The sequence below is a fragment of the Amphibalanus amphitrite genome, unplaced genomic scaffold (genome assembly GCF_019059575.1).
Source record: "Amphibalanus amphitrite isolate SeventyFive unplaced genomic scaffold, NRLGWU_Aamphi_draft 001387F_arrow, whole genome shotgun sequence".
Taxonomy (NCBI): domain Eukaryota; kingdom Metazoa; phylum Arthropoda; class Thecostraca; order Balanomorpha; family Balanidae; genus Amphibalanus; species Amphibalanus amphitrite.
The window spans coordinates 45579-63278 of NW_024882880.1; the positions used below are offsets into that span (position 1 = coordinate 45579).

General features: G+C 50.9%; 3 protein-coding genes across 3 annotated transcripts in view; 1 reads left to right on the top strand and 2 right to left on the bottom strand.

Moving 5' to 3' along the window:
- Positions 1-79: 79 nt before the first annotated feature.
- Positions 80-2455, bottom strand: LOC122372688. Its single transcript, XM_043350199.1, has 4 exons — positions 1998-2455; positions 1205-1420; positions 590-708; positions 80-217 (listed from the first exon to the last, which is right to left on the bottom strand). Exons 1-4 carry the CDS (start codon positions 2095-2097, stop codon positions 149-151), a joined length of 504 nt encoding a protein of 167 aa, XP_043206134.1. The 5' UTR covers positions 2098-2455; the 3' UTR covers positions 80-148.
- A 48-nt stretch (positions 2456-2503) lies between these two features.
- On the top strand, positions 2504-14802 carry LOC122372689 (tyrosine-protein kinase transmembrane receptor Ror2-like). Its single transcript, XM_043350200.1, has 13 exons — positions 2504-2594; positions 3336-3462; positions 5043-5195; positions 6023-6157; positions 8713-8840; positions 9139-9165; positions 9352-9523; positions 9967-10315; positions 10573-10688; positions 10910-11152; positions 11518-11774; positions 12055-12213; positions 12525-14802. Exons 2-13 carry the CDS (start codon positions 3399-3401, stop codon positions 13416-13418), a joined length of 2697 nt encoding a protein of 898 aa, XP_043206135.1. The 5' UTR covers positions 2504-2594; positions 3336-3398; the 3' UTR covers positions 13419-14802.
- Positions 14803-15422: 620 nt separating this feature from the next.
- The window catches only part of LOC122372685 (F-actin-monooxygenase MICAL3-like), a 33397-nt gene continuing 31119 nt past the window's right edge, over positions 15423-17700 (bottom strand). Inside the window, exon 29 of the mRNA XM_043350195.1 lies at positions 15423-16404. Within this exon, the coding sequence (XP_043206130.1) occupies positions 16311-16404 (94 nt within the window). The 3' untranslated portion in view covers positions 15423-16310. The remainder of the gene's footprint in view (positions 16405-17700) is intronic.

Genomic DNA, 17700 nt, shown 5'->3' on the forward strand with positions numbered 1-17700 from the left:
AGTGAAAATGGCTCAATCTGATCCATACCCCCAGTGTCTACGTAGCGAAGTTGATCACCGGGCCCTTCCAAACACGTCATTTTCTCACCGCACCAGTCTGTATTCGTCGCTCTCTGTAGCTATATACACCATCATATGCCGCCGGTCTCTACTGGGACTCCGTCTTGGAGGGGTCCTTACGCAGGGTCCAGTCGTGTCGCCACATGCCGACCGTGCCCTGGGGAGAGAGCCACACCGTGTGACAGGGCGGACACTCCACAACACACCGTAGCGCTGTGCTGTATCCAAACTCAATACGTCGCTACCAGGGACATAGGCCAGGATGTTGTGATACACGTATTGAAACACGGACAAATCTGATGAATCATCTGAAAACAAACCAGCAATTACGGTTTTGCGCAAGAATATGGCGATCGACGAGTGATTAGATGAAGACTTTGCTGTCTAAGATTGGGGACCAAGCAAATGATTCACACAATTACAAAAAAGTGTGGCAGGCTCTTCAACCCGGAACTGGGCGCCACCTAAGTAACCCAGTGCTTGCCACGTCTTCGGACTGATCCGGTAAACTTGTACGACATCGACTTACCCTCTGGGTGAAGTTTTCCGCCTCCCACCACCTCCAGTCGTAGTCGACGCCAGCCTTGAAGCTGATGGCAGCCACAGCAAAGATTCCGCCCCAGCGCGCGCCGGTCGCCAGACTTTGCTCTGTGGAGACAGCGAAAATAGCACTACTGAGAGGCTGCAGATTGATTAACGTTGTAACCACAGAACAAAATGCAAGTAAGCATTATTCTGATATCAAACGATCTCGACTTTTATTTAATTCCCTCAGATTGACTCATCGGCGTTTACGCTGGAAGTAGAGGGGTCAGCACTTTTGTCTCTGTGACAGGAGTACCTAGTCTTCTGTCTCTTGTTAGTCAATATCCCAATATCGCAATATTTTGGAGTTGAGATGAATGACACTCACCCCTGGACACGGCTTTCTCTCCTGGTATGTCCAGGCATACATGTCCCCATTCCGATAGGAATCACCGAACCCGTGAAGAATGACTCCGATGTGTCCTCCCCAACTGACCGAGAATGCCCATTGCCCACCTCCCCACACCGACCAGATCAATCATCCCAGCCCTGCGCGCGCAGTGACAGTGTCCCGTTCCCTGCCTGCACTGCCCCCCCTGCCCGCCGGGCTCCCACTCACTGGCGGCGCCGAAGATGCTGCCGGCGGCCAGGCCGCCCAGCGCCGGGTTATAGAAGTCATCCTTCCCGCGCAGGTTGGTCAGCGCACACGTGGTGGCGGCGAACGTCGCGGCAGAGGTCACCAGCGGGATGGTGATGTAGCCCAGGCTGTGAACAGTCTGCCACGCTCCGACCGGGTGCGTCACCAGTGCACAGTAGCACGGTCCTGCCCAGCCACCTGAGGGACACAACCAGGGTCGTGGGGTCAGCACGTGGCTGGGGAGCGGGGAGCACTGGTGGCTCAGGAGAGCCAAGTGTGACCATGAGTCCAACTGTCCTTTTTAATCTGTGAAACTTCAGATAAGGCAATGACCTGACAATGAATCAGAAGTGGTTTTCAGACAGACACACACAGGAACATAAAATTTGCAAGAGAGAACCAGCAGCCAGTAGTTTGTAGGTAATTTTATTCACAAAATGAAAAACATCCTTCATTCATCATTCACAGCATGTTTTAAGAAAGAGCTAGCTGCAAGACCTACAATCAAACATTTTCAAATGATGTATGCATGTTGCAACCAAGTGCAATGCCTTATTTCAATTTAGATAATTGGCAAAACAGGAACAGAATTGGAATGAAAGAAATCTTTAACAAGAAGCAGAACAAACATGAAAACGAAGCTGAATGAAATGCGTATTAATGAAACACATCATTTAAAAAGTAATTTTAACATGATTTATGATATTTGAAGTTAATGGCTGACAAAACTACCAACTCATCCAAACGAAAGAAAAAGAAAAAGGTAAGCACTTACTCAAAAGCAAAGCAGACTTTGTCATGAACCATATCTTCTTGTGACAATCTTCACCATCTTTTGTATCATAATATTTATATCCTTGAAAGAAACTGGTCATTTCTTAAAGTGAATAATGTTCCAGGCGTTACTTAAATTTTGATATCTAACCGCAAAAGCCCATCCGACGATCCTAGACGTCCTAGACCACACATCAACCACATAAACAAGTCTGTAAAGCAAGCTGTAAAGTTTTCTTCTTCCATTGTAAGTCATGTTCACATGACATATTAAATATACCTCGAAGCACTAATCTGTATAAATTTTACAGATAAAAAGTTCATTTTGGCTATGATTCCTTATATAATGACTCAAGTTTGATTTATTTATCTGTTATTCGTCTAAATAGTCCTTAATTTCAATTTTTGTGGCTGCGATGAGTTTCGAAAGTCAGTATAGCTAGGCTTTAAAGATGAGACTGTCTGCATATCCTGCGCAGCTGAGACCAATTAGAGACCTCGCCCCCCACAGTTCAAGTTTGTTGCATTGACGTGCTGGCTGCCTGCTTTGTATTGAGGGGTGTCTGCATCAATAAATTTCAGTAGTATTTGGACACTGGTAAGTGATACGTGTGAGAAAAAGTGGGTTCGTTCTGGTCAATATTATGGCATTCATGTTTGCGTGCGATCTCATCCCACGCCGGTTTATTTCGGGGTGGCGTACGGACTGGGACTTTTGACTTGTTGGCCAATGGCCGGTGGGTTCCATTTTGATTTGTTTCAAGCCTGTATTAATATCTACATTGAAAGTGCATCAGCTGAGCATGGTTATTACTAGAATCTTTCGATCACCATTTTTTTCTTCTGAGTCACGTGAGTCACATTCTCAGAACAGGTTCATGTGGGCGTCGATCTATGTATAATTGCATAAGCCTACACATGCTAAGATGATTATGATCACCACAGTAAAATATTTAAGATCCCAAATCCATACTATTAAGGGTTTAGCCTTTACCCTCATACCAATACATGTTGATGGGAATGGGACCATCTCAGATGATAAATATGCTGCCAGAAACTGCAACATTGTTTCTGGTATTTCATCTGAAACTTCTGAATTGTCAGGAGTACCCTGAAGTGCCTTTTTCTTAATAAGTGTAGGATTCTAGTCATTGCAGATTTATTGCAATTTACATGAATGCTTTATGTATTTTGCAGGTGAACTAAGCTAATTTTTAAAAGTTTTCACTTCTGTCCTTATTACAATTTCCAGTAGAATATGGTTTGTGGTTGATTTTATAAGAACCAGAAATCTTACCAGAATCTTTTTATTGACAAATGTTATGACATTTTTTTACAGAGATGCGTCCATCCATGAACAACAAGATTTTTGAATAGACTGTACCTATCCCTGCCTGCAAGAATGGAAAAGGCATTTTTCATTGTTCTATTGGCAGGCTGTGCTCATGGATATGCTACAACAAGTGGTATGTTTTTTTACTAGGATAAGCTGGCAAATCTTAGGCCATTTCTTCAGTGATTATTTCAATTTCAAAATGATAGATGAAAGTCATATGCAGTTTTAAGAAACACTAGGAGTGGTGATGAGCTATTTCTTTCACATTGTATTTAAATGTGTAATTTGATTTGGGCATTTGTAATGCAACATAGGTATACCGGGTGGCCCAGAAAAAAACGTTCCCAACTTTAAATCAATATTTCTCAGAAAGTGATAAAGATACAACATTGAAACTTTAAATAGTCAATGCGGCACACATTTTCAGTAAATGGTGTGATTTTCATGGTGTTCGGTAAATTACTTTTTAAACGGTTCGTGTTTCAAGCATGCCATGTAAAAATCACTTTTTTGCTCCGATGTTTACTAAAAAATGTGAGTGAACGGGTCACTTTCACCCCGCGGCACCGCGGCCTAGAGCCATGACTGCTACTGGCAGCTAGTCTCATTGATGGTTCGGGTCTCAGGATGACACATCCCCTCGGGCAACCACGATGGCTCTGTGCCAGCGGCATCGGAAGAAGTTTCCAGTTTTCTAACCATCTTGTGGCTCAAATGCTTTCCTGGCTGACATTGCTGGGAAAAGGTAGCTTTTCAACTGCAGTTTTCTTTTTAGTCAACTGCTGGCAATGTTGTTCTTCATAAAATATTATGTGGTCTTCTGGCACAGGAACCAGTCTGTTTTAGTTTGTTTTCCTTATCCGGTCGATTTACTGCTTGATCTACTGAAAGGAGGGTAATCAGCAGTAATCCATGCACCGTGCCACTCCTGCTCGAATCATGATTTGGTGCTAAAACGAATGGCATCCATGAGCACCATTTTGGCTCAGTATTTGAATATTTGGCACATAAGTGAGACACAAATATTTAAAATAAGAACATACGTGTTGGTTTCGTCCACGAGCTCTATTTTTCTATTCTTTTTTTATAACATGGGGCGTCTAACCCAATCATCATTATCGCTTGACCTCGGCAAAAAAAGCAAAAACGTCTTGCTTAATTCAACTCAAGATTGCCAGCTTGAAAATTATGGTATAGTGTTATAATTTGGGATACCAATGCGCAAAGAAATGACGCAAACTTGCTGAAAATTTTGTCTCGTTATTTGCACTCGAATTTGATATATAAGCCTCCAAAGTTCGGAACGTTTTTTCTGGGCCACCCGGTATAAGGCATCTTGATATGTAGCATGTCTGTGCCATGCATCACTTGCTAGAACAATGTATTGTTTTATGTGTTTATCGTGCAGTACCTATTGAGTCTTTTATGCTTCTGAATCACCTTGGTAGGAATCCAACACTTGTCTTGTGCAATTACCAACATATTATAATTTGCTGAAATCTCACCAGATTATACTGGTGGCTAGTGCACTGAGTACCTAGACGCCCTGCCTCTGTGATTCTGACAGTCTGCAATTCTGACAGTTATGTATGAATGTGTGGATATATTTGCATCCTGTCAGCTGTGTATGTGTTTGTGTAGGGATATATTCTGACAACTGTGTATGTGTGTTTGTGTATATATCCTGACAGCTCTATGTGTGTGTGGCAGCGCCGGAGATCACCGTTCCGCCGGCTAGCACTGACGTGGAGCTGGGCTCTGAGCTCGTGCTCAACTGCTCCAGTCGCGGCGAGCCGGTGCCGCGCATTTTGTGGAGGTTCCGCGCCGCCGACGCCGCTCACTACCGCGAGCTGGACGCCAAAGGTGCGGACACTCGGCTGGGGAACTTGTGGTACATGCTATGCTCATTACGGAGCGAGCGAAGCCGGAAGCGAGCGTAGTCTTCCCTTAGATTAACGGAAATTTCTGAGTATGAGCGGCCGGCCGGGTGCGGACGCTTTTGCGACGCTTATATCTCAGCAACCACTTGACCGATTTACACGCGGTAATTTTTGTAGGTTAGCTTCATTCCTTCTACCAAGTATTGGACTATTCCCGATGCTTGTGGGTGACCCCTTATGCACGTGCCACGTGCAAAACGAAGAGGTGTCAGTTTTGCAATTGTTGCAATATCTCGGTAACTACTTGGCCGATTGCGCTGAAAGTTAGCATGTAGGTAGGCACCCACTAGGCACTGCATATCCATGTGCCAGAGTTGGGGTGCTGCTGCACGTGCGCACGTGCAGGGGTCGTTTCCAGATCTCGAGAACGGCTGGACCGATGGCGCTCAAATTTGGTACACGGTTAGGGACCAGTTAGTAGGGTGCCGTGCACAAGTCAGTTGGGACCCATTTTGCACGTGCGCACGTGCAGGGTGCCGCTCCTAGATCTCGAGAACGGCTGGGCCGATTGTGCTCAAATTTGGTACATCGCTAGAAACCGGTCAGTAGGGTGCCGTGCACAAGTCAGTTGGAGGTACCCCTCGAAATTTCGCACGTGCAAGACTCACCCCCTCGCTCGCTCCGTTAGTCGCCCCAAAAGGCGCTATACTGGTAATTTCGTGCGTAATTATAAGCCACACATGACCTCTGGCGACCGCTGCAGTTATCTCTGTGTGCTCCACTCTGACGTACCCCGGCGCGGTCCGTCAGGCGATAACCACGCGGTGGGCGAGGACGGTCGGCTGAGGGTGCACAAGGTCAGCCGCACGGACGAGGGCAGCTACCTGTGCCGCGTCTGGAACTCACTCGGGGAGAGGACAGCCACCGCTGACGTCAAGGTGCTCGGTGAGTGCGTGACCCCCGGGTTTCGGTGGGAACTAGAGGTGGCAAAAGATGAAAATTTTGGGAACCAGACTCGAACCAGACCCGGCTGGAAATTTCTGGAACCAGTCGGACCCGGTCTTAGCTGGAATCGGAACCAGTTGGACCCGTTCCCAAAAGTCAATTAATACAAACTACTTATAGGCAGGGTTACTTTTAAAGGGGGGAAGAGGGGAATTTCCCCCCTTCGAAAATTCCGCTCCCCCTTTCAAATCGTGTCTGAACGGCTAGGGAGGGAAGGGGGAATTTCCCCCTTTCAAATTTATTTTGGAGCCCATTTTCAATCAATTCGCTATTCAGATTCTATAGTCATCGTTAATCAGATTCTCGTCATCAATCAACGTTGCTGGCGTTAAGATAATTATTAATTTTCAATTTTCGGTTCCATCCAACCATTTTACGTTCAGTGCAGCAGGAACTCCAGATTTGACCCGATACCGATCGGATAGTCGGTGGGACCGTCTCTTGTCTTGTCTCTTCCGTCTTTTCGCAATCACTGACATATCGGTACAGGCGTCGGCGTAGAAACCGGCGGGGGACGGGATTACCTCTCCGAACCAAGGGTGGATACAGGGGGAGGGGGGCAATGGGCCATGGCCCCTCCTTTGGCGCAAAAAGAAGGTGACCCCCTTTTGGACCCCTTTTATATTCTGTGTTCTTTCTCAGAAACGACCCATTTATTCACGATTATTTTCACTTTTTCATCGACGCCAAGGCCAGACATCTAAAATTTTTGTCCCAATATGACAATGGCCGTGTTTAACCATCCTCCAAACCGGAATCATTGAAGGAAAAACAACGTTATTTTTGTCCCATAGGCATCAAAGCTTTGAGTAATAAATGACTTTTCTCTTTATGCAGCATTCACGTTCATCTGCTTTGCATGCAGAGCAGGGCGCAAAAAAAATGTACCTCATCACAGCCGGCTTTCCCAATGGAACTTTCACTGCTCACTAATACCTACTAATAATAATAATTCAAGTTTTGTGCTTCATTAGTTTTTGTTCGGATATCACTGCCCACCTTGTAGTTGTAGAGGTTGCAGTTTTGTAGCGCCGTCGTTTCTCTACATACACGACCACACAAAGAACTTTGGAATTGCTTAACTGTAGCTTTTGTGAGCGTTTAAGAATTTCATGTTTTTTGCTCATTTTTGCTCGAACAGTTTGACATCAATTACTCCTGACCTAAGGTGACCTAAGACTTGAAATTTTGTGCGAAGGTTTCAAATTGATGCCCGGTAAGGTACTAAAAATTTGGCGGCGCTGCGCGCCGCCGTTTTTCGCTTTTCAAGAAAACCCACATGGGGGCCAAAATGACCTCCAATCAGGGCGCGGATTAACCTTTCTCTTTAGAAAGGCGTTACTTAATGTTTGGCCGGGGTATACCTACTAGGTTGATACTACTGATTGGCATTTGCAAGGGCGCAGTCAAGTTGGGACCTCCCCGCCCCTTACAGCCAAGGTAGGTGCGTATATTTTTTAGCAAAATTATTTTTTGGCAACCTTCCAAAATAAAGTGGCTGAAACCCGAGGAAAGAATAGGATTTGGGGGTAGGTAAGGTTCTGCGGGCTCCATCCTAACGAAAAACCTAATGGTATTGCCGCCCACCCCCCTTTCAGATGCCCCTGGATCCGCCTTTGCCCCGAACTTTATTCCCCCTCTCAACTTTTCCTGTAAAAGTAACCCTGCTTATAGGTATCATTAGTTGCATCATGTAAAACAGCCTATTTCCCACTGGGAATACTCATGAGCTACTGTGTGCAAAGAAACATTCACTTCATTCACTTCATATTTTGCAATAATGTGTAGTGTGCAAGATGTATAGTTTATGGTAGGACCCGGTTGGACCCGTCAGAAAATTTCCAGGAACCGGTCTGGACCCATATGGGTCCAGACTGGTTCTTTGGACCGGGTTCTCGGGTCCACATTTTGCCACCTCTAGTGGGAACATCACACTGACGGTGCAGGGGGAGGGGGACGGTCGGAGTTAGGAGTATCCCATTGGGTATGCTGGCCGGGTGGGCCGACCTTGTCCTCGTAATGGATCGAATGTCGAGAGGAAGTCGGTCTGATTGATGAAATTGGCAGCTCAGCTGACGCTGTTACTCCGTGACTGACAATGCATTCGAGGAACTGACATTGAAGGAGTCTAAATGAGATGGGGCGCTGTTTGTTCTGATCGTCCATCTTTGATAAGAGAGGCTCTTTTGAATACCTGTTTGTGCATCAAATACTATTTGATATGAATTTACCATTGTACCTCTATCTTTTGCACTGCCTGTTTGAAATTTGTTTCACAAAGTTCGTGATAAAAATCGATGCATTTACGATGTCTTGCTTCATCAAATATCACACAGGGGGAAAACGGCTGTTTTGATTGTATTTCGTAGGAAAGTTTTTTTGGTCTTTATTTATTGAACCTCATCCATTTCAAGATCATCTTTCCATGTGCCAAAATTCTCCAAAGTCTGTACCAGCCGGTAGGTTTTAACGCTCCGCGGCCCGTTCTGCCGCAGTGCCCGTCACCGTGCTGAAGACGCACCCGATGAAGAAGTCGGTGGCGAGTGGCGCCCTGGTGACTCTGGGTTGTGACCTGGGCGGGGAGCCCCTGCCCGCCGTCACCTGGCTCTTCCACGGCGACCCGGTGAGCGACGCGGCGGGACGGGGAGGGAGAGGGGAGCCCCGGCCGGCAGTAGGGCATGATTGGGTGAATGGTGTCCCGGCAGATACCTATACTGGTTAGGTACTTATCTGACTGACACAATATGACTTAGCTCGTGAACTCGCGATCTCACTGCCTGGCGCGATTGTTGTGACGGAAAAAGTCGTGATTAAATTAATGAGATTTCCCACTGAGCCCCACTCAAACTGATTGGATCGCTCAGAGATAGCTGTAATATCCTTTTCGAGCTATGCTGATCTCTGGTTATTTTTTTTTTCAGCTCCCTACGCACCGCTGGCAGTCTGAGGTAAGCGGTCATTTCGCGCGATAATATTTAGGCTCGGTATATTACCTACTTCTGGCCAATGCCAATGTCATTCATTCATTCATTCATTCATTCATTCATTCACTCATTCATTCATTCATTCATTCATTCATTCATTCATTTGCCTCGTAGTTCTGTGTTGGTGACGCCCGCTCGTCCCCTCCCCAGGTGGTGCAGGCGGCCACCTACCCGCCTCTGAAGCGGTTCGTCCGCTCGGAGCTGTTCGTCCGTCCGGCCGTCAGCAGTGATTACGTGTGCCAGGGCTCCAACACGGTGCTGGGCACGCCGCGTATCGCCGCCGAACAGGTGTCGGTCAGCGTTCTCGGAGCGCCGCGCACAGGTCAGTTACGGCCGAAACGAGCGATTGATGCGAACGAGAACTAATGCATTAAATAGCCTCTCGCATGCGATTTCCTGTCTCCTGACTGCCGAGGGAGTCCCTTTCGGGCTGAAGGAGAGGTCCAACAGGTTAAGAAGTGCTGGGAGCGGGGAAACTGTGGAGGTCACGGCACGAGTGATCCTCAGATCGTCCAGTGCCGGTTGGATAGAAATGGAATGGATTAGGAGGTGAGAGGTGGGTGTGTAAAGTCATGTTTCAAAGGCTGATGCGTAGCTATCAAGAAGTGTTTGAACTAGGCGGCTACCGCAGTGTATTGATTGTGACTCTGGTTAAATAAATAGTTGTCTCTTTTTTCGGAAGCTGTGATATTTTACAAGTCTGTTTTGTGACAGTCCACTGCAGTTCATCCCCAGTATCTGACTTTGGGAATCTCCCTGTCCCAGGGTACGGCGACTCGCCGCTGGGCTACTGCGCCACCTACGTGGGCAAGGTGTGCCGGCGCCACCTGAGCGCCGCGCCGTTCGTCTGGTACAACACCACGTACCGGGCGGACGGCGCCGGCGGCACGCTGGACAACGAGCACGCGGTGGCGCGCCAGCTGAGCCACCACGCGGCCGACCTGAGCGGCGTCTGCCGGCCGGCGCTGGAGAGCCTGCTCTGCAGCGTGGCGTTTCCGCAGTGCCGCCAGGCGGACGGCGCGCAGACGGCCCTGCCGCCCTGCCGCGAGGACTGCCTGGCCGTCAAACAACTCTTCTGCGCCAACGAGTGGTACCTGCTCGTCAGCGGACAGAAGTAGGTGGTGGGTTGGGAGCAGAGAAGTTCTAGATTCGTGAACATAGCAGCCTTAAACAATTGTAATTGTACAATTAACCGTTCTGGAAATGTACTTTATTTGAGTTTACTCCTGGTTACTGGGCTGGTCGTGGTGTTACTACTTGCCATAGTTATTCCACCTCTTCACGTGTCCTTCATACGCCCCGACTGCCGGGCCGCCGGGTTCTGTACCGTCCCTGACCAGTGACCATGTTACTCCCCTGTTATATCCCCAGGCTGCCGGGCCACCTGGCTCTGCCCGACTGTGACCAGCTGCCACAGCACGGCGACGGCTCGGCCCACCGCTGCTCACACGCCGGCCTCACAGTGATGCTCACCTCACAGGTTACCTGTGAGTACCGGGGAGGCACCCAGCGGCACCGACTCTGGTTGTTACTTGTTAGGTCGGCTGAAAGTGACTCGTATCGGGGATAATTATGTGGAGTATGCCTTTATGTTTGTTGGCGGAGCTGCTTGTTACATGATGGCGATATGTGCGACTCCTGCACTATCTTCCTAAATCTGCTCGTTCGCTAACCACCGATCACGCTGACCACTCCGCCTGATCCACAGACGACTGTGTGCGCGACCGGGGCCGGTTCTACCAGGGCCGAGTGAATACCACGGCTGACGGTATCCTGTGCCAGCGCTGGGACAGCGACTACCCCCACGACCACAGCGTGCCCGTCGACCTGTTCCCCGAGCTGTCGGGCGCCGAGAACTACTGCCGCAACGCCGGCGGAGAGGAACCGCAGCCGTGGTGTTTCACCACCGACCCGGACGTCCGCTGGGGGCCCTGTGATATACCCAAATGTGGTGAGTCATTGGCAGGGTCTGTTGCGGGGGGGGGGGGGGTAGACCGAGGGAGTGCAGGATAGTTGCCGTGTGGTGATTGATTGTTGGGTGACTGGGTGTGCCAAACACGGTTCTTACATTATTTGAAGCTTATTTGCCACACAAGTTTACACTCATTTGTTATGAGCGCTAAATTTTGTGAAACGTCCGTCTGTATCATCATTGTGTATTTTATAATTACATCTTTCGTCGTTTCGACGCTCTCTTAATCCCGAGTACGCTCAAACCCGACCGCTAACCACCGGCCAATCCCTAACACCTCCCTCCCTCCCCCCTCTCGAAGCGAACAGCCCAGCCCGTAACATCTCCCCTCCCTCCCGTCACAGCGGACAACAGCACGCTGTACGCGGACGACCCGGCGGCCTCGGCTGCAGCCAGCGGTCGGTCCCGCTCGGGCGGCCCGGCCGTCTCCGCCGCAGGGGACGGGGACGGCCCGACCCTGGCCGGGTTCCCCCTCCCGCTCGACCCCGTCTTCCTGCTGGTTCTGGCCATCGCCGGAGTGACCGGTCTCATCATGACCGGGATGGCCGTGTACGGATGCTGCCACTGCCGCCGCGCCCGCCAGAGAGCGGCGCAGAGGAAGGTAGGAGACGGGGCGGGACTGCACGGGGTATGACGTTGGGTGACTAGGCAGGCGCAGATAAAGGAGAGTCTGTAGTCATGCTGGTGTGATGCGCAATGATAACTAGTGCCTTTTATTAGTGTCACGCTCATGGATATTGATATAGGCACAATGATTATCGCTCATCAGGCCCGTTAAATGCGAAATTGGCTGACTTATTAAGCGGTGCCCCCTCCTTACCTGATCTCATCTCTCCCCGTTCAATGCATCATTCTAACTCCCGCACCCGGCCTGCTCCTAGGAGGCGGAGGCGATCGACCTGACCAAGCTGCCGGCCAACGCCAGCTACCACCAGCACGAGCCGCTGCTGCCCGCCAGCCTGGAGCCGTTGGAGTACGCGCGCAACGACATCATCTACGTGCGCGACCTGGGACAGGGCGCCTTCGGCAGGGTGTTCCAGGTGAGACGTCGGAACGGTCAGTTCGGATGGATGTCTGTGCGTGCCGTGTGTTGTGGAACCTGTTTTGGTAGGCTTGCTTTTTAGGATGGGATAGGGGGATTATGTAATCGGATTCGGTCGCATGGTACAGTGGGTTGGATGCCTAGGAACAGTGAAATATGAAGACATCCTTCCCGGCTTTTGTTTTGATAAAGCATGGTGCATTGCTAGGACTACAATCAGAGCATCAACTTCTCTATCGGCCGACTAGAAGCTCACCTCCCTGCCGTCGACTTTCGTGTAACACTCGCTCCACCCTCCCTCCCCGGCAGGCTAAGGCGCCAGATCTGGTGCAGGGTGAAGACTTCACCATGGTGGCCGTCAAGATGCTCAAAGATGAGGCCACCGAGGACATGGAGCGCGACTTTGAGCGCGAGGCGCGTCTGCTGGCCGGGTTCGATCACCCTAACATCGTCCGCCTGCTGGCAGTGTGCGCCGTCGGCAAACCCCTCTGTCTGCTCTTTGAGTTTATGGATCAGGGTGATCTGAACGAGTACCTGCGTCAGGCGTCACCCAAGAACGTCATCATCAAACACGAGACGGGCGAGATTTTCAGCGACTCGACTCTCAGCCACCTGGATATGACGGTGATCGCCCAGCAGATTGCCAGTGGCATGCAGTACCTGGCCGAGCGCCAGTTCGTACACCGCGACCTCGCCTGCCGCAACTGCCTCATCAACGAGGAGATGATCGTCAAAATCGCCGACTTTGGCCTCTCGCAGAAGATCTGCTCCAACTATTTCCGCGGCGACGAGCACGACGCGATCCCAGTGCGCTGGATGCCTCTGGAGAGCATCCTCTACAACAAGTACACGCTGCACTCTGACGTCTGGGCGTTCGGCGTGGTGCTCTGGGAGATCTTCTCGTTCGCGCTGCAGCCCTACTTTGGCATGACGCACGAGGAGGTGGTGCGCCACCTCAAGGACGGCCAGCGGCTGAAGCGGCCGGAGAACACGCCGCGCACCATCCACCAGCTGATGCGCGACTGCTGGGCGGCCGAGCCCACGCAGCGGCCCACGTTTGCCGCCATCGTGCAGCGACTGCAGGAGTTCCAGGACCGGCTGGACCAGCAGATGGGCGTGTACGGCTACACCACGGCGGCCAACAGCACATACACGAGCCGCGCGCCGAGCATCGGCAGCCCCTCGACCTCCAGCAGACGGTGAGCGGCGACTCGGCTCAGCGCAGGCTGATTAGCTCAGCTCAGTTAGCTCAGCTCCTAGCTCCATCAGGGTACGGGCGGAGGGACGTGGCATATCGCCAGTATCAACTGCCCCCTCGGCTGCTAGCGGTTAGCGCTCTAGGTGACTATTGTTTAGCGGGCTCGGACCCGCTGGCGCTTTGCGTCAACCATCGAAATAATGCGAAACAGCGGTCAGTATTCGAGAATCGATTCCGCTTCGTATTACTTTATACTTATTGTACATTCTCAATCTATACGATCGACGATCGCATGAAAACTGTCGTCGTGTGTGAAGCTACTTTTAGCTCGCTAGGGTCGCTTGGAAAAACCGAGCATCAGCTACGAAATCAATTCCGTAGATTATGCATTTTGTTCGAATTTATTTACTTTGTAGGCGAAGTAATTGTGGTGCTACGTAGATGTTATTTTGTGGCTGTTTTGTATCGAGCGCTTTCGAGCTCTTTTTCAGGTAGCGTTGTAGATCTGAGCTTACCTAAAAGACCAATTTGAACACCTACCCATGCCCTCATTTTGGCCGATTTCAGGCCACTTTGTATCGTATTTCAGCGTAATTGTTAGACAAGTTCTTTCAGCTGTGGCTCGATATGGCAAGTTCTCGCGCCGCGCTGGTCACAATGGGCTCAACAGGGTGTGGTCGCGGTCGGCTTTAGTGGTAGCGCCTTCGCGCGTCCCTAGCATAAGAGAGGATCGCGCGCGCGGTTCTGCCCCATCGTGCGAACATTTCGTTTTCGGCGGTGCGCCGTTTGTTTCCGTTGCCCGCCGGACGAGCGGGAACGGCCGGGTCTGAGTCATAATCTCTGTCGGGGTTCGTGACGTGACGGTGTGTGACGCGCCGTGACGGATAGATGTCTAGTCTGGTGCCGGCGGCCGGCGCCGGCCGCGGTCCGCACGGGTCAGTGGCGGCGGGCCGCGCGGCGCTCCCCGTGGTGGTAGTTTGTAGGCCAGCTGTGAGTGTGGTACGTGTCGTGACCCGGGGCGCGCCGTTCAGTCGGCGGCAGTCATGTTCTTTTCGTCACCCTGCCCCTGTCACCCTGCCGCTGCTGTCAGTGTGTGCGGCGCTCCTACCGTTTTTACACTTTTGTATCTGACCTGGCTTTGTACGTATTCGCAATATTCTCGGTGCTTATTGCCAGCCGTGCGTTGTGCGCGACCCTGCGACGGTCCCCGCTTGCCCCGTAGTTGTAACGACGGTCCGCCGGCGCCCGCCCGCGGTCCCTCTAGTCAATGGCCGTCGTCAGGCGCGTCCCGTCGGTGTAGCTAGCTGTGTAGGAACCCGCCGAGCCCCGTACTCATTCACCTTGTGATAACTGCGCGCCAAATATACATGCCGACTACGTTATACGCGAGTTTGGACTTTGGAGGTCGGATGGTGTCGGGGAAAGGGTGACGAATGAACACAGGTGACTGAGATTATATGTTTGGAGGGATTTTAACACGGGAACCCCGGTTCGAGTCTCCCGTCTGGACTCTGAAACCCTTTCCATGTGCTGATACTGACTTCACACAGCGATGCGACAGGCTGAAGTTACGATATGCTCTCTGCGAAAGTTGGGGGGATCAGTTACTCTAAGAGAAACGAATTCGTCCACCCCAAACCAAGACTAGCATTGTCTGCGGCTTATGCAACAAGAAGCGGACCTCTGCTGGGTACGTCTGAGCAGTATAAAGCAACTGCTGAATCTCTGAAGTCTGAATGCTCGCATGTCAGCGGTCCAGTAACCCCATGCAGCAGCGGTCAGTAAGGAGTCAGTATAAATTTGAAACCCGCGAACCAAGCGGCAAAGCAGGGTTTGTTAGTTGTTTTACCAATGTCCCTACATGCCATGGCACGAAGGAAGGTTAACTAGCTGAGGAGGCTTGCAAGCCTCTTCATTTTATATAGCGTTGCACCTAATGTTCATAGCTATAAGGGAAAATAACCGTAAGATGACGCCGGACATTGTTTCACATACCAGTTCAAACCACATTTCAAATTCGTTAATATTCATTACAAAGGCAGGCGGCAAAAAAGTACGCGCTTGAGGCAGAAAGACAACTAATCGGTTGCCCCAGAGCAGCAGCTTTGAGTCGGTTAAGTTAACAAAACGGCTAAAACAACGCACGGTACTGCACGACACAGACTCGGCGCGGCCGGAGCGGCGCCCGCGAGCCCAGCTGATAGCGCGAGCCCTGACAGCCAAGGCACTCTCTCTGTCCGTCTGTCGGTCCGGCCCGCGCGCCGCCGCACCACAATAATATCAGCCGTCGTTGCGTAGGGTGATTGCCGCGGTGTTTCGTTTAAAATAAATATCACCGCTCGTTAAAACTCTGGCCAGGCAAGGGGACCCCGGCGGCGACGCGTCACAAAATGTGATCACTGGCGCCACAACCCGCTCACAAAAGTTCACAATGAAGCGTCCGAACACGGCGAGGAGCACGGATAAAACTAACACCTAGCTGATAACGTAAACCGCGCGGCGCGGGCGGCGCCGGCCCTGCGCGCGAGTTCTGTCGGCGGGTTAAAGCTGACCCTGACCCCCAGGCAGCGAGTGGCCCGCGGGAGCGACCACCGGCAGATCAGACCATGCCCCGCCGGGACGGCCCAACTGCGTGGCCTCTCACACAGACTGGCCACCTATACGCTAGGTGGGATTAACCAGGACAGGTCGGTCGACTTTGGTAAAATAAAACTCCCTACACCCCGCGGCTGCGGCACGACCATCTCCCGGCCAGCGTCCGACGGCAGCTCTAGCACCGACACCCGGCGCGGCCGAGCTCTGCGCACTAAACGCGGCGGGCGAGCCTTGGGCGTCTTTGGGCGCCAACGGGCGAACCTTGGGCGTCTTTGGGCGTTTGGAGGGCGTCTCGGTCGTGCCTAGACGGTCGACTCTGCCGGCTCTCCCGGCGGGGAGACGAGGCTGGCGGTGGCGGCGCGTCGGCCCTCCGTCGACTCACACTCGCTGGCCAGTCTGCAACAGGCACAGTTAGTGGCGCGTTAGCCCCGACACCGACTCGCCGAGGCAGGCAGACAATGCGGGCGGGGGAGGGGCAGGCAGCGGGCTAGAGCGGAGAGGGTAGATGGGGGCAGGCGGGGGCAGAGCGTTTAGGAAGCGGGCGCGGGAGGCGGAACAATTAGAGCGGGATGTAGATTTGACGGCAAGTACGGACAGAACAGTCAGACGGGAAACGGATTTGGACAAGGATAGAGCGGTTAGGAGCTGGCCGGAAGGACTGGGGAGGGGCAAACCAGGCAGAGACCCGTCCCAGAGGTAGTGCACTACCACTGAGCCCAAGGTTACACGCTATGTTACATCATACTGCAATGCATTCTACGTTGTTACAACATTCCACTACGTGTTCCCATATTTTTAACAATAGGCTGAAGCAGCAGCAACGCAGCAGATTAATGATCGAGGGCAATGCTTTCAGAAGAGCTCCACACAATCCCACACCATATTTAACTACATCCTACATCCCTGGCGGGCGGGAAAGAGACTGGCGAAGCCAACAATGGTGGGTACAAGCATCGGTCAAGGCAATCCGTGTGTATCAAGGTTAAAGACCACAAACACAATTCATTCTTTCGGAAACTTTGTCACTCGAACGACGTAATGGTACGCCTAAAGTTATAGAGCTAAACTAAATAGTCTCATATATTGAATTTTACAGCGCCGGCGTTCGTATCAGTATAACAGCCTCCCATTTTGCTCGTTTTGATGCGCATTTACGGCACACAGTCAAGACATCACGGCGTTTTCAAGGAATCAACGTAAAGTAAGTTCTTTTCATAAAAAGCAGCAACAGTCTCAAAATAGCGCTCACTTAACGGTGGATTTTCAGAATGCATCGCAAATTCCACAAACTTCGTGAATTCGACCACATAGGGAACAAAAACACCTTAACAACGTCGGCTATATAGATCTCGCACCTTCTTCTTACCCTAATAGCTCAGTAATAACAGCCTATAATAAGTTCTAGATAAAAACTTATATTGCGTGCGGTGACAAAGAAAAATCGATGTCGCGCTATGGCCTATGCCTACTCTGATCCTCTAATTGTATGTCACAAGCTCTACACTAAGTCATGTTAAACCTTAACGGACTAAAATACGAGTACTACTTCCGAATGAGCTACCAGGTAAGAAACTTAACAAAAAATGTTAGCTAATGCTCAGTATCACTATCCAGTGCCTATATTGCATCCAATGAGTATATAATTGGATTAGGATTAGCACGACGCGCGTTTCCCGATTCAGCGTCGTGAAG